This window comes from Xyrauchen texanus, chromosome 50 (genome assembly GCF_025860055.1).
Source record: "Xyrauchen texanus isolate HMW12.3.18 chromosome 50, RBS_HiC_50CHRs, whole genome shotgun sequence".
Classification (NCBI taxonomy): domain Eukaryota; kingdom Metazoa; phylum Chordata; class Actinopteri; order Cypriniformes; family Catostomidae; genus Xyrauchen; species Xyrauchen texanus.
The window spans coordinates 11,443,874-11,464,464 of NC_068325.1; the positions used below are offsets into that span (position 1 = coordinate 11,443,874).

Genomic DNA, 20,591 nt, shown 5'->3' on the forward strand with positions numbered 1-20,591 from the left:
TTACCTGTAAGGTGGGACTTCCTTTCTACATCTGTTGACTGTTTTGGCTGGCCCGTCTCTGCTAAATAGTCTCTGGTAGGGATTGGCGATACCGCTTATATTATTTTCGATCCGATACCAATTATTTCAAAATGTAATTGATCATTAAAAATATATAAGTTTTATTCATAATTCTAGGCATTATTTGTATTATTATTTTAGCATTTGTGAGCCTAAACAAAAAATTATTAGACTTCTGTTTTGTTTACCTTTTTGTTTCACTACATCAACTATAGTTTAACCATGGAATTTAGTTAAACCAGTTACCACACAATTAACCATGGTTACCACTACAATATTACTTTGGGAAAATTAATGGTTATTTGTTTTATTTGTGTACTATTATGTGCGTTTCTGTGTACAGGGCTGCTTGTGCATAAGACGCTGGAAATGTCCCGCCCCTTACTGAACCGGAAAATGTGATTGGTTAGCAAATATCCAATTGCGTCTGAAATGAACGTTCTGATTGGTGGATCAGCTTAGTCCGACTGTCTGTCTTGCCTGTGCCATCTGTGGCGCTCCGGTTGCTCCGTGCACGTCTCTGTACTCTTAAAACAAAAAAAACAAAAAATCACGTTCAAGCCACTGTAACAATCGGTGACTACAATAAAAACTCCAGGCTGAAAAGGAATGTTTTTTATTTAACTGCAGTTAGTTAAACAGCAATTCCAGTCACAATTCAGATGCATCTACAAGATTATTAAATACATAAGCAACACAGAGGTCCGGTCGTAGAATGTTTCAAAATCCACCTCCTATGGGTCTGTAGAGGATCTCGAACAAAGAGGAGCAAAGATCAAAATGAGTGTCTTAAGACTCTAACCAGCCACATTTGTAAACACATTGCTCCAGAGATGAAACATGAAGATCTGCACACTTCAATGCAAAAAGCACCTAAAAACAACAGCACTTGAGGCAAACTGGAAAGCTATTGGTTTTTCACGTGCTTATTGTGCATGACAATTTAAGGCGGTCTTCATTTCGAAGATGTGAAAAGCACTTAACAGAAAAGAGAGGCACACAATGTATTTGTAAATTTGATTTCTGCAATGCTTTGCTGCAGTGTATAAAAGGGGTGTGTCATATGCAAATCATACTTACAAAGACATTTAATTTCTGTTAATTAATCTTTACAAAATGGAGCAAATATTGAACCAAAGTAAAAATCAAGGCAGAGGCACTGTTATTGGAATGACATGGGACCCAATTTCTTGAGGGAAATAGAAAAGCTGTCACGATTTAGAAAAAGCTCAAACACAAATCACTTTCCCTTAAACGGTAATGTGATTGTGTGCTGTATATTGATTTATATATGTTCTAATCAATCCATCAGAGGTGAATATAAGGATATAACATGAAACAATGTCCTTCTTTAAACAAACAAATGGAATGTTTCTAAAAAACCAAGACCTTAATGAGATTTCAAATAATTGAGTTGAATTCATGAGGCTACCTTTCCTAGTTAAAGGGATAGTTCACTCAGAAAATGAAAATTCTCTCATCATTTACTCACCCTAATGCCATTCCAGATGTGTATGACTTTCTTGCTTCTGCAGAACACAAACAAAGATGTTTAGAAGAATATTTCAGCTCTGTAGGTCCATATAAGTGAATGGTGGCCAGAAAGACAATATAAGCAGCATAAAGAAATCCATAAGACTTCACAACACTTCAGAAGACATGGACTAAACCACTGGAGTTTTATGCTGCATTTAAATGCTTTATAGAGCTCCAAAGTTTTGGTCACCATTCACTTGCATTGTGAGGACCTTCAGAGCTGAGATATTCTTCTAAAAATATTTATTTGTGTTCAGCACAAAGAAAGAAAGTCATCCACATCTGGGATGGCATGAGGGTAAGTAGATAAGATAATTTTCATTTTTGCTCTAATTACTGCTTTAATGTAAAATTACAATGTCCCAAAATACTTTTTTGCTATATTTGTACTACTTTTTCAATAAATGTGTTGATGGCTTTGTAGGAACAGTTTGGTAAGCAGTAAGTTGGGTGTTTCTGCCAAAATCTGAGACATTTTCACTCAAATACTCCATTAACTTCTTTTTAAATCAGGGCAACTGGTTTCAAAGTGTTCAAAAGATCTATTCTCAATAGCTTGAAAGTATAGCAAGTAACTAACATTTTCTTTATGATGTTTATACTTAAGATTCTTTTAAGAGTGCAAAGGTTATCGATATTAGATTAGAACATATTTTTGCTATATAACCAAAACAAATAGTATTATACAAAAGTGAGAAAACAACTGTTCACAGAAGTCAGGGATCTGGCCATAGTGTTTTTTGTCCTTGGCACATAACAAAGTGATTAAAAATATTGTCTAATATTCTTCCACAAACTGCCCCTTTAAGGTTAAGACAACAAGTGGCATTCTGGGTCCATCTATAGCTCAAAAGCGGTATCACCAGTTTCTGCTCTCTGGGTAATTGGGCACAGCAGCCGGATACTGAGGGAGGCTTGGGCCACTTTCAGAGATTGCGTTAAATCCGGCTTCTTTCACAGGGGCGCTTTTCCACATGCCGGTGCTCCATTCTGCCTGGGCCTGCTGTAAACTGCCACCTCCACCACGATACAGTCGATGAACCTTTTAGGGGACAAAACTAATGTCAAACATTCAGGGTTCCCACACTTTTTAACCAAAGAATTTCCATAAACTTACCAATCGTTTGTAATAGGGCTGGGTATCAAAAAAGATACAGATTTCCTGATTGATTCGATTCTGATTCACAAGCTTTCAGACAATTCTGATTCATTTGGGGACATTTATAGACTCTTAAATAGTGCAGTCATCTCTAGAGAGGCAAACATGGCTGATTTGTTTTCTAATATCTAACATCATTTGAACAGACTTTTAGTTCGAGTGATGTTTAGTTTAAAAACCCTTTATTTTTGCACATGACAGTGTTGTAGTTGTTTTCTTCATTAGTACTGGTTAGAATGTTGGGCTGTCAAGCCATTTGAAATGTTTGACTTCCTCCATAGCTCTTTAAGGTAAAAATAACTGGATAAGGATTTATTAGAGATGTCAAAGTTAACGCATTAATGCATGCGATTAATTTAAAACGTTTAACACGTGCATTGTTCTTAATTGCAATTAACACACGCACCGTTAATAAAGCATACACCAGCAAAAAAACTGGTCGGAGTATGGCGGAAAACTTTGCGATGCATACGCCCGAAATCATTACATTGACAAACACACACAACAGCCATGTCAGTGATCAAATGATTGGGAAAGGAACTCTTAATGCTATTTGTTGTACAAAACAAGCCCAGATAGGATTTGTGAAATAAATAAAGTACTTTTCAGCCTCTGTAAGGCACAATTTAATTACCACAGTACCACGACAAGTCTTAAATATCACCAAAATGCAGAACGAGACGTCAGATCGATGCGGCGCTTAATGTTGGCGTTGACGCTCTGACGTGAATCATGAACTCAGCTTCATGATTGCTGTAACAAAGGAGATACCCAGTCTGACAGCTGATTATTATTGTGCAGGATAAGAGTTTAAGAGAATTAATGCCCATGAATATGCAGCCTATGTGGGTACTAGTTCTTTCAATTACCTTCAAAACTCCTTAGACTTTACTTACTTGAATTGGTGAAATTTTAGTGCATTTCTATCTTCATACTGTGGAAGGCTTGTTTGAAAAATGTTAATTAAGCATTATATTATTACATATTGTTTTGTTTTCTTTCCTAAAATGATAAGAAATGCATTTTGACAGGAAAATAAGTATATATAGTGTCAAATTTCATCACTTTCCAAATCTGATTGTGATTAATCGACTGATAGCACTAGGATTTATACTAATAATCTCAATTTAGACTGATTTGTTAATTAATCATTCAGACTGATTCATTAAAAAGAATGAATTCATGTCAAACATCACTTTTCAAGCAAGTTTTACCTTGCACAATAGCAATATTTAGTGGTGAAATGTATTTTATAGCATTTATTAAGGCCTCAAAAACACAATTTTTTAATTATTTTGATATTTCCAGGTTTTCCATGACCGTGGGAACCCTAAACATTGCCTCTTTTAAGTAACACTTTAATGAACTCTTTAGCATGAAGTAAGGTAAGGCTGTACAAAACAAGGTAAGGCAAGGCTTGTACATGCAAATCATACCTTGATGAGGACAAACACCATCAGAACAGTGATGACAGTGAAGAGCAGAGTAGCGATGAGCATGAATATAGCAGAGACCACATTTGTGCTGAAAAACATCACTGTGGCAATCCAACCACTGTGAAGAGAGAAAACCATTACACCTTTAACATCAATGGAAGTGTTCAAATGTCTTCTTGAAGACTGAACTTGACTAAAAATCCTTAACATTTAATGTTACTCACCATGCACCCCAACCTGATATTCCAAGACTCTGGATGAAAGAAAGTACACATTGCAGGAAGAAAATGAAGAAGAATGCCATGAAGTTGAATGAACTATCAGCCCTGTGAAGATAAACAAGACCAGTTAAATCAAAGCGAAACAACAACCTCAGCATTTCGCCAAAAGTGGTCCCTTACCGGAAAGCTTTATAGAGCGGCCTGAACCAGCATGTGTAGCTACAGGGGCTGAAAACTAAAAGCCAGAGGAGCGCAAAGCCAAAGTTAACTGCGCTGCCCCCCCCGGCCCACCAGGCTATGCAGGCCACCACATTAACACATAGTGTGATACAGTACACTGAAAAAACAGAAGTATAAGTCGTCAGATATGTTCCTGTACCTCCATTTTAAAGAGATAGTTCACCCAAAGATTATTATTCTGTCGCCATTTACCCCAATGTTTTTCCTAACCCACTGAAATAACGTTATATGGATTTGGAAAAAAGTGAGGTTGAGTATATGATGACAGAATTTTTTTTGTTAATTATGTCTTTAACACTTAGCAGAGAGTACTTTGATTATTTCACTTACATATCCAAAGGTTGTAAACACGGCGCACAAGCTGGCAGTGTGGTTGCGGAATTTCCTCATCCACATTCTGGTAAAAACATGGCTTTATGCGAAGAAACTTCGGCAAAGGGGGAAAGTTGTTTGTTCGATCTGTCATGCAAAAATGGATGATGTATAGGACTGATTGTTCATAGAGACAACATGACATTTATGTTAAAAGACTATTCCAAGTTCAATACAAGTTAAGCTCAATAAACAGCATTTGTGGCATAATGTTGATAACCACAAAAATTAATTTTGACTCATCTTTACTTTTCTTAAAAAAAGCAAAAATTAAGGTAACAGTGAAGCACTTAATGGCAATGAATGGGGCCAATTTTTAAAGGGTTTAAATGCAGAAATGTGAAGCTTAAAAAAATGTTACGGTCATTTTATGGTTGAATGGTTTATGGCGATATGTCATCATGGCAATAAAGTTGTAAAATTGGCTATAACTTTAAACAGAAAAGGTTAGTAACAGATTTGATCACACTAAAATTATGTTAACACGCAAATTGTTTAAGGCTTGTGGCTATACTTTTGAAACAGTGAGTTCTTTCATGTTTACAGATTGGCCCCATTGACTTCCATTGTAAGTACCTCAATGGAACACGTATTTTTGCTTTTTTTAAAGAAAAGGAGGGATGAATCGAAATTATTTTTTGTGGTAATCTATATTATGAAACAAATGTTGTCGACTGAGCTCTACTAACTCTACTTCTACTAACCCCGGAATATTCCTTTAAAACTGCTTATATACAAAAATGTAGCATGCACAGTTATCAAATGTCAACCACATCTGGCTTACCAGTCATCCTTTAGTAGTGTAAAAGTTTAATAAATATGTCCCTGATGAAGCACGTTTTCCTTTTATAACTATCGGACAGCTGTTTGCTAAATGAAACAATAAAAAACAGTTTAATATTTAATAATCAGCCAAAAGCTTCATTTAAAGTCACAACTTATTACATTACTAGGCAAATAAGCAAATTGATTTTGCAGAATGCAAGCCACACTACATCACAGCAGTTGTATTTAAACTACATACATTATACCCATGTTGCAGTAAAGTGGTGATGCTATTGACAGTACTTGTTAAGTATTAGTTAATTTTGTTAACATAGTACAGGCCAGCTGCTAAAACACTGTCAAAACTGTAGCAGAGTAGAAATGGTCAAATTCTACCACATCTAAGGGAATTAACGTTCCCATTACATATCATTAGACAAAAACGCAGCCGTTATAATATACTAAAACATTACTTTTATTTTCAGTTTAAGACACAATACCTGTACACCGCTAAATAGTTTGATGTAGATGCGTCTGCATTGAATCCTCTCGATCACATGGCAGACTGGTAGTGTTGCTGAGGCATTGTGGGAAATGTAGTTCTGAAGCGTTCTCGTTTGTGCTCTGGAAATCGAAGTTAGAAGTCTCGAAGACTACAAGCCCCAACAAAGACAATTAAAAGGTGTGGTCTCAGGGCTTGTGACTACTATTTTTTTTATGCCTTGTGGGAATGGCTATATCTGACAACTTTCTGTTGTTATTTTTGTCAATAAACAAGTGAATATTTCGTACTTTAGGTTTTTCTTGTATATCAAGGTTAGGTATGAATTATTATGTGCACATTTCGACACAAATTGACCCTTCAGAACACAAAAATGTAAAATTGCATACAGTACAAAGGCACATAACACTTTTATAAATCGGATTGAAAAAAGAAAGAGTAAGCTAAAAAACATCCATAATACATAATTACCAAGTCAAAGCAGTTGAACAAATAACTTTCCGACTTTTCATTTTCATTTGACCAATCCTGCTCGGGAATCATACTCACTGGCCAATCACAGGCCTTTGCAATTCAAAAGGGGCGTGTTGAGAGGCAGGAGCTAGTAAAGTAACCAATCATATTACTCTTTCTTAGTGCGACGTAGTACTCTGTAGGCCAATCACAGCCGGCAATCCATACCCGCAACAAGCTCCCGCCAATTCTGAGCGGGGAGAGCGAGGGAGTCTGGCCGGGCATGAGAGGGAAAAGACGGACCGGGGTTACGCACCAAAAAATAGAACTCAACAACTAAAAAAAAAATCAAGGAAACCCACACCATTTGTTGCTGACAGGTTTTGTTACGGTCGGAAAAGATTGCCAGTCGATGACTAGCCACCAGGAGCTGTGTACGGAGTCTGAAAAAGTCCTCACCGTTTCTGTTTAACGAGCGCACGGAACAGAAGGGCGCGCTGATGGTAGTGGTGATGCTCGCGGGCGAAGAGCCTTTCGCCTCCACTCCACGCAGAGGTCTGACCCGCATCTATATGAGCTCTTCTGAGGTGTACTGCATTAGTAAAGTCACTTAGAAGCGACGCTGAGGGGACAAACTAACTAGTCAGTGTAGGTGGCTAATAAAGCGTTTTAATGTGTATTCCAATCGCAGAAAAGCCTGAAAACTCCATCTATCACACGAGAGACACTGAAACAGTGACTCAAACCTGAAGTTTAGTTCAATTTCTCTGAGAAACACGGATAAGTTCAGTTAAATGTCCTTGACGAACAGTTAGGGCGCAGCTAGGGGGTTTATTAACATGGTTAGCTGATGAGCTATTGGCTGGTTTGACCATATTATTCGTTTTATATACAAAGTGTGTGTCTGGCATTATGTCGGTTATTTGTAGCATGTTATATGAGTTTAAATGCAGCTAGATTGGCTTCATATGTGCTAAACTGAGTTAAACTAGCTTCTATTTGTTCTTCGGTCTCGTACTAAAGGAGGTTACTTTGATGGCACCCTGTTTCTTCACAAAACTCTCACTAGCCACAGGCCTACACAAAGCATCATACACTGAAAGGCGGGAGATGAAAAATAAACATTATACATCGAGTTGGCACGCGCTGTGTCTTTTGTAGTCTATAAATGCTGTGTACATTTGTGCCACACAATATATATAGAGCATGTTTGGAATGAGATTAAAGTTATAGTTTTGACTCGAAATGTAAGTTAACGACTGTCAAATGGTGGTTAGCAGATATGTGGTGAAAGGACGTGCTTGCACGTCAGGTTTCATGTCGGGTTGATGTCATTAACTTGTTTAGAATGTCTTGATACAGGATTTTACACAATAACTTTTGTCTTTGTATTTCAGGCATGGATTGTGTGGTCAAAGCTAATACTGCCAGCAAGAAGCTTGTTCAAGGTATAAAAAAACATCTGAAAATGTTTTTCATCAAGTTGATTTATAGTGAGTAAAGCCATTGATTTTCAGTGCAGCTGACAGAGTTGCTGTTAATAATGTAAAACCATCCACCATCAACAAAATGTGTTTTTGTTTTGAGGACAGTCCTGTTGAGTCTGTTTTTTCAGGGAACAAATGTTTCGGGTTCAATACAAGTTAAGATGAAGCAACAGCATTTGTGGCATAATGTTGATTGACCACAAAAAGTTTTAACTTGTCCCTTGTTTTTTTTTGGGTTGGATTTCCTCCCCAATTTGGAATTCCCAATGCACTTTAAGTCCTCGTGGCGGCGTAGTGACTCGCCTCAATCCAGGTGGTGGAGGATGAATCACAGTCGCTTCCGTGTTTGAGACGTCAATCCGCACATCTTATCATGTGGCTTGTTGAAAGCATTACCGCGGAGACCTAATGCTTGTGGATGCTTCATGCTATTCTCCGCAGCATTCACGCACAACTCACCATGTGCCCTACCGAGAGTGGGAACCTCATAATGGCGACCACAAGGAGGTTACCCCATATGGCTCTACCCTCCCTAGCAACCGGGCCAATTTGGTTGCTTAGGAGACCTGGCTGGAGTCACTCAGCACGCCCTGGATTCGAACTTGTGACTCCAGGTGTGAAAGTCAGCGTCTTAACTTGCTGAGCTACCCAGGCCCCCAAACTTGTCTCTTGTTTATAATTTATTTACAGTAAGGCATTTACAATGGAAGTGAGTCAGTCTGTTACCTTAAAATTAGGGCTGCAACTTATGATTATTTTGATTATCTAGTAATCTAACGGTTATTTATTTTATAGATTAATTAATTTTTACCCTAACTTAAAAATCTTTAAAGACACTATGAGCTCAGAGGTTGTTCTTCAATGGTATATGCTTCCATTGAAGCCATCCGTCTGTGTTATTTCTACTTCATTGTTTAAAAATCATATTTAAAAGCAGAATTCCTGTTGAAGCGACAGCCCGCTCCTATGATGCACTCAGTGATGCAAAAGAGTCGGTCTCCCTTCACCTGCAAACTACTTATATATTGGTGTATATCTGAATGTTTCAGAATAAATGTAAACTATATTGTTTGTATACCTTATAATCAACAAACTAAAATCAGTAGTTTTAAATATTTTCATAATAATATTCTATTAATTAATTCGCAGTGCTTCATGGGATTGTAGTTTGTGCCCTCATGAAAGGCGGGAAGTACACAGACTTGTAACTTTTGTCTTTTTGTCCTATTTTCAAATAGGTTTTTTGCCTTGAAACAAAGTCTATAATTTTGTGATTCACCTCGGAGCTGATTGGTTTGGTTCATGGCTTACAACTCTTTTATGAAGGATTTTCTGAAAAGTATATGGAAGATATGAATGGGAAAAATAATTCTGTAACCCAGATGGCTGAAAAAGTGGGCAGGCACAGTTTCGCTCTGAAAGGACAGTGAAGGGGTGAGACAAAGAAATTATAGGGAAAAGAATGGGGAGGGCGATTGAGATTGGGAAATGACACTAGCCATATTTAAACCTGGGAAGTGTGCATAAGCACCCACAGGCAATGTGATGAGCCACATCTCTGAAAATCGGGTAACTTTTTGTGTCTTTATTGTGAATGTTACTTTTTGCAAAATTCCATCAATTTCTTTTTACATTATTACGATATATGCCAGTTAGTGCAGGCGTTCTCTGGTTATTGTTAATGTACTTGAGGTTTATGAGGGTGATTCTCATTAAACCTGGCAAGAAAATGTCCTGTTAATATTTGTCATGTCCAAGTAGTATCAGGGGAGTACTACTATGATGTATAAATAATTTTCTTCACATTGCAGTATTGAGAATCTCATAATTACCTTTTTTCACATTGCATTAATGAGAATTGTCATGAAAATAATGTTAATGTAAAATGTTTTAATGACCCTAAAAATAGGCTTAAGCAAAATCTAATTTATTTTTTCATTTAATAATAGCCTTTAACAGATTCCCATATTTAATTCAGTTTTTGTGACTTCAGCACATTTAAGTTGTTTTTCTGATCCTATCCATTTGTTCCCTTTTGTCTTGCTAAAAATCAATGTCACACTCTCCCTGCAGCACGTCTTCCATTCAAAAGGCTTAACCCAGAACCCAAGGAATTCTGTGAGTCCAAAAGAACCAAAGGTCCAGTTGCCCCCAAGTGTTCTGAACACAGTGCCTCTGATGGAGAAAATGAAATGGACCATTCTTCCCTGCCGCTGCACCACGGCCCAGCTCTGGTTAATGGCCGTGGGCCTCTTGATTGCTTCATGAGCCGACAAAAGCGTCCCCCAATCTGCTCTGCCACCGAAGCCACCATTGACTTCACAGAAGACTCCAACTCCACAGATGCTCCTGCACCTCCGGTTGCAGCCACATGCCCCAGTGAAGAAACCGCAAAGACCACAGAAGACATCCCACCATCTACAGGACCCACCACGCCACTTAAAGAGAAAGGAACAGAGAAAGAAGTGGATGATGGAGAGACTCTCTCGCTGCTGGATACCACTCAGGAGTCTGACACTGAGGAGGAGGAGCAACAGGAGGCTGATGTTAGCCAAGGGAATGAATCTGTGCTCTCGGCTGGGTCAACCAGCTCCCTCTCAATGGAAGAGAGCTCACCAGAGCCTAGCAAGAGTGCACCCACCACCCCTGCCTCGGTGAGTAGACATTAGCTTCATGACCGTTAGGGATGTGCCAGGCATTTTTGTCTGAAAATGTCAATACGAATGTGATAGCCAATTTTATTTGTAATTTTCTGTACAATCATTTTGGTTTTGAGCCCCTTGTAATGCATTCTGCAAGTTTTATTTTTTGTGTGTGACTAAATTTTTCTGTTAGAGACATCTAAGATTCCTTTGTTTGTTGAAAGGTCAAAACATTGTTTTCTTTTCCTGACACAGGCACAAAGGACAAATGCATTGAAGAGACGGTCCCTCAAGGTAATCATCCCACACATTTACTGAGCACAACACTAACCTGAACACTGTTGTTAAGATCAAATCTGGATGGATCGCCACTGACAGTCTCAGGGACTTTTTCAGTTGTTTGCACAAAGTGAGACCAAGGTTCCCACACTCGTTGAAAGTTCTTCCTTTTGGTTATAGATGGATACTTTGAAAGGTGATATGCACAATACTGTTGGCATGAACATATTGATTTTTTTTTTACCAATAACATTTCTATTGAGCTTAAATAATAATTTATGTTCACACATTAATTATTATGTTCGATTTATTATCTGAAAGGCCTCCGCTGTGCCATGTATGCTGGAACGCAATTTTGTAAGGTGCTTCAATAGTCTTTGAATTTGGTTTTCATAAAAGCGTGGGAACCCTCACTGTACATTGAGTTTTTCCCTGATCTCAGAGGGGAATTTGTTTTTAAAGTTCTAATATTTGCACTTGTTGTGAAGTTATCAGAATAAGAATGAGCTTTTTTGCCAAGTTAGTCCCATACACAAGGAATTTGTTTTGGTGAACAGAACATTACAGTGAGACAGAGAAAATGAAACAAGGTAAGAGTATAAATAGACATACAAACAAATATAACAGAATGGCATATGTGCAAGGTAGGGGTTTGCACAGTTTTTGAATTAAATGTAATTTAATTTACACATGTACTTGATATTTATTTACATTGAACTATAGGGGAGTCCTGAAGGTATTTTAACAGCTCTTAAAAAAAATATGGTTTGTATATTTTCAAGTCAAACAGTTTGCGATAGTTGACAATTCTAATTAAATTATTAGGGTGCACAGTTCGCATATTCGTAGGTTGTGCGAAGAACTGGCTTTATATGAGATTTTGTTTTGGCAAATTCTACACTGTGCTCTAACATTGTCTACATACATTATTAAAATGCTATTGTGCTTCCGACTCATTTTCCTCTTTCCAGCTGTTGTTTTCATAGCCGTCCTTCCTCTCTCTCCTTGGCTAAAAGTGACTGTGCTTCCAGTTGTCGGCCGCATACGTCATCGAGGCATCTCGTTTAATTATTATATATTTTTTTTGTCTTATATTTTTATCTATTGTCAATGCCTTTTATGTATATGCACTTAGATTTATACATTTGTTATCCTTTTTTGCATTCCCAATAAAAAAATTATACGAAACAGCCTCGATGCTGAATGCGGCCGACAAATGCTACCTCCGGAGGACACATACTTTCATATGAGACACAGCCAGCCTGTGTCTGTGAGTGAGTGGGCTCCGCTCTACCTCAAGCATCTTTTATTCATTTGTTGACACTGCGTGTCTGATTGACAGGAACAACAGGTGAGGCTGTTTGTCTGAGCAGACAGTCAGACCGAATGTGTGTGTGTGCACTTGAGCATTTAGGCCTTTATTATTATTATTATTTTTTTTAAATGTTTAGTTCTTTGAATTAGTAATTTCTATTCATTTAAATCTTTTGATTATTCATATCTTAATTTTTTAAATATTTTTATAAATAGATTCAGCTCTTCTAATATGCAAGCCAGCTCCCAAGGTTCACCTACAAGAGTCTGCTCTTAAAGCTGACTCGTTTGTGAACAACACATCACTAGCCCGGATGTCCTGGCGCTGAGTGTTCTGTAGCGCCGGCCAGAGGGCAACAGTACAAAAGAGGGTGTGGCAGGATGTGTGGGGTCCTGAGTGATTATACCTGCACATTTCCTCACTGTGGAGATGTAAAGCTCTTGGAGGGTGGGCAGGGGGGCACCAATAATCCTCTCAGCAGTCCTGACTGTCCGTTGTAGTTTCCTTCTGTCTGATTTGGTGGCTGAACCAAACCAGGCAGTTATAGATGTACACAGGACAGACAATAAAGTGGTCAAAGTGATGTTTTGCTTATTTTTGAATAGGTCTTTATACATTTATTGTCTCTTAGGGTGTTCAAGAACAAGAGGAGAGGCAGAGACAGAAAGAAGAGAAAGAACGACAGAAACAGGAGGCCAAAGCTGCCAAGGAGAAGAAAAGAGAGGAGGCTCGCAAGCTGAAGGAGGAGAAAGAAAGGGAGAAGAAAGAAAAGAAGGAGAAAGACGAAAAGGAGAAGCGGGAGAAAAGGGAGAGGGAAGAGAAAGAAAAGGCAGAGAAAATCCGTGCAAAAGAAGAGCAACGGCAGATGAAGATAGAGTGAGTTCCAGAGTCTCTCAATAGCACTTGTACTTTTTTTCCCTTAAAGAATGAGTGTTAAACACTTGTAAATTTTTAGGGCCAAACTGGAAGAGAAAAGGAAAAAAGAAGAGGAAAAACGGTTGAAGGAACAAAAAGAAGTGAGTGTTTTTCCTTCTCTAAGATTGTATGTGACACTTTGCATTGTTTAAGTATGCTTCTTCGTAGTATGTAAGTTGTTCTGTTTTAGTGAGTTGTGCAGGACCTTATTGTTTACATTTTGTTAATAACGGTTTAGCGAATCAAAGCAGAGAAGGCTGAGATTACCCGGTTTCTACAGAAGTCCAAGACCCAGTTGGCACCAAATGTAAGAGACACTTGAGACATTTTCTGTCAGGAATCTAGTGTGAGTGTAAAAATGCAAACAAATATGTTTGTTGTTCACGATTTTAGACTTTGGCATCTGCCTGTGGGAAATTTGCTCCTTTTGAGATTAAAGAGCACATGTTTCTGGCACCGCTGACTCGAGTACAGTGCGAGGACGCTGTTCTAGAGGAGTTAGACCATTATCTTGCCCAACCAGACAGCACTCTAAATGGGCTGAAGGACTGGACTGGGCACAAACCTCGTAGATCAGGTCCAACCAGGCCCAGGTGCATTGATACAGGAAGGTAAAGTCACATGGTGCATTATTAATGGCTGTTGCTTAGATACTACTTTGAATACCCTTTATGTAACTATGCCAAACACCAGCTGCCATTTTATTTATTGTTCTTGTTTAGTGTTAAATACTTATCCTTTATTCAGTCTGTTTGTACATGTTCTCTGTCATCAGTGATTGTTTGGTCGTAAGTGAAAGCCTAAAGGCAGATGGTGTCCCGGACCGTCTGCGATATGGCCGTATGAAACTCCTGCATTTCCATGACAACTACCGTCCAGCTTACTTGGGCACCTGGAACAAAAAGAGCACTCAAATCTCTCCACGTTGCCCATTAAGACAGGACAAGGTAAAACCACAAGCAGAGTTTAGTAGGTTATTTAGTAGAATCTTTAGGCTCCTCACTTTTTGATTTTCATTCAGGGAATCGCAATACAATTACAAAACGATTCTTGATGCATTTTAATTTTCAACAACAGTATGAATGCATTAAAATGCATTAAAATTCACATTGATTAAATCAAAGTATGTAGAAGCTTTTGTACTTACTTGAGGGTTCCCTTTAGGGATTTGAAAGCAACAAGAACACTGTTCCTCCAGCTGGTGAAAATGTTGATTAGTATTTCCAATGGAAAGGTGTCTCGCACTGCCGAGAAAAGGTGGCTTCAATGCGCATTATGCTGTTTTTTTTTGTCTTAAGCTTAATTTACATAATCATTGGAGCTGGAGTCTTTGTGTGCAGTCATGTCTCTCAGTAGATGGGTGTTAACAGCCCGTGTTTGAAATAGTTTGAGGTGGATGGTTGGTCGGACTCTAGTGGCACTGACAGTGAACAATGAGCTTCTCACATTGAAGAACTAACAAGCTATTGTCCTTTTTAGAGGCAAAACACTGATGCATACTCCTTGTCAAGGAATAAATACATGTTCATAGGATAAAGATACTCTACAAATTGCATCTATATCAGTGTTGGGTGTATCCAATTTCATAGTAATTAGTTACTGAAGTCGAATTACTTTTAGTCAGAAAAAGCATTGTAACGGATTGCATTTTAAATTCTTGTAATTGGATCACAGTTACTGACATTCAAATAAAGTAATTACATTTGAATACTTCTGCTAAAGTAAAATGTATTGTATACTACATTGAAAATGTAAATTAATATGTACATCGGTTAGTGCATTTGTGATGGCTGAAGGGTGTATGAGACAATGAATGAGGAAATATAGCCTTTTTTTTATTTGAGTGGGGGGAAAAAACGTTTCTAGGAAAACTGATTTAGAAAGTAACTTAAAGTAATGTGGAGGCCCACGCTATTCTCCGTGGCATCCACTCACAACTCGCCACGTGTCCCACCGAGAGCGAGAACCACACATTATAGCGACCACGAGGAGGTTACCCCATGTGAATACACTCCCTAGCAACCGGGCTAATTTGGTTGCTTAGGAGACCTGGCTGGAGTCACTCAGCACACCCTGGATTCAAACTCATGACTCCAGGGGTGGTAGTCATGCATTACATTACTTTGACTAAATCAGTCATTATTTGTGTGACACCCCGACCAAAATATTTGTTTTGAGACAGCTTGCCAAATGGTGCCTTAAATGAAAGCCTAAATATGCTGCATCAAAGCCATCTTAAACTTTCAGTTTGAGTGATAATCGCTTTTAGTCCAAGTCCTGTTTAATGTCAACATGAGAATCCTTATTAAACTTTCAACTTGTGTAAGTACACTTCAAATTCTTTGCATATAAAGACAAATTTATTTCACTTTTGGGAAAATATGTTGTTTTATAATGTTAAAAGAAAAAAATCTGGGCTGTCACTTTAAAAGCATACAAATTGTTCTGCGTGAAATCATTTTGACTATTTACTTAAGTGTATGCTTATGCATTTGAAACTGTGTTTTAGGAGCTGTTGGATTACGAGGTAGACAGTGATGAAGAATGGGAGGAAGAAGAGCCAGGAGAGTCTCTATCCCATAGTGAAGGGGTGAGAAACACTCAAATAATACACTGGTTGGGTTTTTAAGACCATATGCATGCATGCATCATTATCTTGTGTTGTGGTTCCCATTAGTCTGTGATTAAAAAGATTGATTATGACTTTCATTTGTCTTTCCATTGCAGGATGACGACGACGAAGGAGGAGATGACGACGACGATGATGGGTTCTTTGTGCCCCACGGTTATCTATCAGAAGGGGAAGGAGCACTTGAAGATGAGGTACATAAAACATCACCCTTTTAATTTATGCTCCTTAACCCTAGTGTTTCCTCTATATGCATTTTGCTGCTCCACTGCAGAATTATGAGTGCCGTTGTTGGGATTTCACATGGTTCATTTAATATTCTTGATGCATCATAATGCTTGCCAGCCCCTGTCAGCTGTGTGCTTTTTACACTGAGAAAGAGACCCCACCACACACATTCACAAATATACACGTATACTTGCAGTGACGTCACCACATAACACACGTGTCTATCTCGCTTCATTTCAAGTGGCCTGCAAGCTCATTTCTGAAACGTAGGATTGCAGGTGATTGGAATGTCTCACTGAACAGTCAGTTAGTGGTTTCCTTGTGAATAGTAATGAGCCTTCCCCTGTTTTCGAGTGCATTTTGTTCCTTTCAAAAGCGGAATGGCTATTTGGGGCTTGCAGCAGCAGTGATTGGCACATAGTTTAACAGGTCCATAGAGTTTAACTTTAATTGACTTATGTCAGGATGAAAATGGTCTGCTGTTGCAGGAAGGTGGAGACCCGGAGAAGCAGAAGGTGCGTCAGAGGATGAAGGCTCGTGAATGGGAGAATGAGCTGATGTCTAAAGGGAAGGTGAAAGTGTTGGAAGCGGTGGTGCGAGGCTGCCTGTGGGAGGGGGAGGAGCCTCCACTGGACCTCCTGCAGCCATACACTGTCTGCATGCTGGAGCCGTTACCCAGAGACGAGTCCTGCACCCCTGAACAAGATATCTCACGCAAACAGAGGAATGAGAAATGTGAGTACAGCATGTGTGTTTGACATGTATGCTTTGGGAGATCACAGAAACAGTTGGCAGTAAGTGTTATTGTGCGTGTTGCTTTTCTTTTTTGTTTCATCACACACTGTGTACAAAACATTAAAATGCCTTATTTTTTTGGAGAAGTTTCTTTTGAATTTGATAATCTTATTTGATGTAACACGGAGTCTTTAAGAGCCAAGTTCAATGATGGTGTGTGATATCACACAAGCATTACATTTGCATTGTGATGAAGTGGACAAATCATGTTAATGACAGTTTTTAACTCTGTTAATGCACAAAGACAAGCCTAAAAGGCCCGTTCACACCAAGAGTGATGCAAATCACAACAAAGCAATACAAAGCACAAGTTCACGGCAGAATTTTTAAAGGGGCTCCAGTAAATCGCATTATACTTTTGAGAGTTATTAGTCTAAATAACGTGTTTTTCATTTCTCTTCAGTGCTGTCACAGCTACTGCCATTGCTGCATGGGAATGTGAACAGCTGTAAGGTCATAATCAACGAGTTCCTGGAGTTCTGTCGTCAGCAAACATCATCACCTACAGAAAGCCCCCTGAGCTCTACTGTCAGTGTCCCACCCAGGTACCCCAATTAACAGAATCATACTGCTCTTAAACTCAAAACCTTTATCTATTTCCGTATTCAGGGGTGCCGTATCATGGCTGACCCTGCGCTCTGACCTCAGCTTTGCTAAGATATGCAAAAAAAAAAAAAAAAGATTTCACTATTTATACAAAATGTATAATGCATGACAAAATAAAGGCGGCTTCTATTCCTTTTTAAAAGACGTAGCCTTTATGGTGTGTATTTCTGTCAACTGTATGATTTATCTGTATAATGCCTGGCAACATGTTTAGGGCTGTCACTATCGACTAATTTAGTAATCAATTATTCTGACGCTTAATCGAGTGTTAAGGAAGATTTTTTTAATAACTCAGATTGCATAAAGTTGTCGAGGTGAAGTCACATTTGGCTAAAATGCATTCATTAGCCTAAGTTTTGATGTACTCTATGATAGAATAACAACAACAAAACGATTGTGCAAACAATATCTAAAGCTAATAGATGCATTTTATTTTTGTCAGTAAATAAAATGGCACAATGTCAGCCCAGCAATCTTGTTTATTGAGGATGAGTTATATTTATGTTTAAACTTTATGGAGATAAAAAGCCATTTTATTTTTTACTATCACATGCAACAGAATACAGTATTAACAGTAATTGCTTCTTTGGGAGATATGTTTCTACTCATTTCTCCTTCAGCTAAGCCAAAGTTTTATATTGTGTATGCAGGGCGCAAGACGTGCAGCTGTGTGGCTTTAATGGCTCCATTTCTAACCATATTTGACTGACAGCAGCATATAGAGCTGTGGCTTTTAATTCAGTACATAAAGTTCTCTGGGTTCACACCTTGAGTTTTACCATTGATAATGGCCATAACCTATAAAATATTTATTGAAAGTGGAGCATTGCAAACTATTACAAACTTAATTTACACAAGGAGGAAGATCGCATTTACATTTAAATGGTAATTCATTTTCACAGAATGGAATGCAATACAATCTGCAGAAAATGACCTTATTAGATCATCTGGATTCAGTCAGATTTACTGAGCAGAAAATATTTGTAAATCCGTCAGTGTGTGTAACTTTAATCAAGTCCAACGGACATCTTTGTCATTACATCGAGCAATTTCTTTGAATCAAGTATCCGTGACCGCTCCAAACGTGTTGATTTTTGTTGAAAATTACTTTTGAGTGTGGGAAAATGTGTTTTGGGAGCATGCCCAATTATTATGAAATTATTTAGAAATGCTTCTTGTACAGAAGTGTGAATGTGGCTTCATCTGTGTGTATTTATGTTTTCATTTTGCAAAAAGGATCCATATCAGGCGGCTCATGAAGGAAAACGCTGTGTATGAAAAACGCTCCACTTGCAGACGATGCTGCTGGTACGTGCATGCGGAGGTTCTGGCCCGTCATTCCCAGGAGGCCTTGCCTGTGCCCTGCCAGTGGACCTACCTCACCTCTGGAGCACAGATGACCCGTGACGAGGCTGCTGGCTCACAGGGCAACTCACCGACTTTGTCCATTTCCACCACACCCTCCAACAAGAGGAAGAGCACCAGCAGCCACTCTATTACAAAGTATATGAAGAAATGTGGCGATTCTGAACAGGTACAGGAAGAACAAGACTTCATGCCTCATGATTGTTATCAGTTTTTTAAGAATTCACATTTGCAGGGTTCTCATAGTAGTCGATACCATTACCAGTCAACTTTGACGATTCTTGATACCAATTTTAATACCACAAGAGCTCAAATGCCATTTAAATGCATTCCTTCCATATATTCCTTTTATAGTTTGTGACTGTTTCTTTGCTAACTTGTATGTCCATGACACAAATGATGTAGACTGAAGCCATGGAGACAGATGGCTTTCAAGCAGACACGGAGGATGATGATGATGACTGTGTTATCACTGGGAAACAGTCCGGTGAGTAAACTGACTTCTTTTGTTTTGTCTTTATTGTCAGGCATTGGTAGAGCGAGCTAAAACGATTTGTTTTCCTCACAGGATCCTCTGAACAAGATGCAAACACATCCTTGGCACAAACCAAGAAAAACACCAAGCCTACGGACACAAACGCATCTGAAAGTGCTGCTCTTGCACTTCCCTGCCTTACTTCAGCCACCGCCTGAGATCCAACCCTCTTCCTGTTGGGTTTTTGAAGGGGCTCAAAATCAGATCTTCAATTTTGAAGGAACACAGAGTCATAAACCGCATTAAAGGTCTCCAGAATCACTTGTTTCCTCTTATCAAGTGGAGGTCTGTTAGATGAAACTTCACAAGTACACTGTCAGTGGATGACATGATATCCTGTTTATCTAATAAGGCCCTTTGGAAGAATAGGGTTTTTACCACCATTCTTCATAGATGAGATCCCACTTTTTGAAAGTGTGTAAATGCTCTGCTGGTACACAGTCAATCAAGCTGACACATTCCTCTGACTCCATTCAGGAGGTTGTTGCTGTCTGTTGGGCTTAGTGCTCGGTGCAATTTTTGTTTTAAATTGTTTATTTTTGTTTTCTCAGAATACTTGAATTGGTGTATTTCTTAAAAAAAAAAAAGACTATTGAAATATATTGCACTTTTATATTCCATTTCTGTGTATTTTTGCCTTTTGTCCACTCATTTTAAAGAGCGTTTACCCAAAAGTAAAAATGTATCAGTTTATGACAGATTTTTTTGTTTTTGGGTGAACTATCCCTTTAACTTCTGTTAGTCTTTCCTTTCCAAGATGGTTTGTATAAAAACATGTAATTTTTTTTTGCCCAGGCTGCTAAATGCGGTGTAAATACTATTTCAATAATTTTTTTTTTTTATATATATATATAATGGGGGTGATATCAGCACGGAAAAACATCAACCGCATTGGCGCTTCTTTTGGCATCAGTGTTTTCTTAATTGTTCTGAGTAAACTGCACTGTTGTTTGCAGTTGTAATGGGTTTAAATAAAGCATTATTTAAAAAGAATGATGAACAACTTGGATATGCTGTTTACAAGATTTGGAATTTGATCATACTACGCGAT

The 20,591-nt window shown here is 38.4% G+C and overlaps 2 protein-coding genes across 2 annotated transcripts; one reads left to right on the forward strand and one right to left on the reverse strand.

Annotated features, from left to right (window-relative positions):
* Positions 1-690: 690 nt before the first annotated feature.
* LOC127641201 (secretory carrier-associated membrane protein 4-like) lies at positions 691-6,366 on the reverse strand. Its single transcript, XM_052124020.1, has 7 exons — positions 6,290-6,366; positions 5,809-5,894; positions 4,983-5,111; positions 4,593-4,749; positions 4,416-4,517; positions 4,192-4,309; positions 691-2,638 (listed from the first exon to the last, which is right to left on the reverse strand). Exons 2-7 carry the CDS (start codon positions 5,813-5,815, stop codon positions 2,456-2,458), a joined length of 696 nt encoding a protein of 231 aa, XP_051979980.1. The 5' UTR covers positions 5,816-5,894; positions 6,290-6,366; the 3' UTR covers positions 691-2,455.
* Positions 6,367-6,896: 530 nt separating this feature from the next.
* LOC127641316 (chromatin assembly factor 1 subunit A-like) lies at positions 6,897-20,499 on the forward strand. The gene is made up of 16 exons (XM_052124244.1): positions 6,897-7,299; positions 8,142-8,192; positions 10,305-10,885; positions 11,129-11,167; positions 13,099-13,343; positions 13,423-13,483; positions 13,621-13,689; positions 13,776-13,993; positions 14,158-14,329; positions 15,892-15,972; positions 16,110-16,205; positions 16,728-16,974; positions 17,438-17,579; positions 18,877-19,174; positions 19,411-19,492; positions 19,574-20,499. The coding sequence occupies exons 1-16, from the start codon at positions 7,245-7,247 to the stop codon at positions 19,696-19,698; spliced, it is 2,562 nt and encodes an 853-aa protein (XP_051980204.1). The 5' UTR covers positions 6,897-7,244; the 3' UTR covers positions 19,699-20,499.
* Positions 20,500-20,591: the final 92 nt, after the last annotated feature.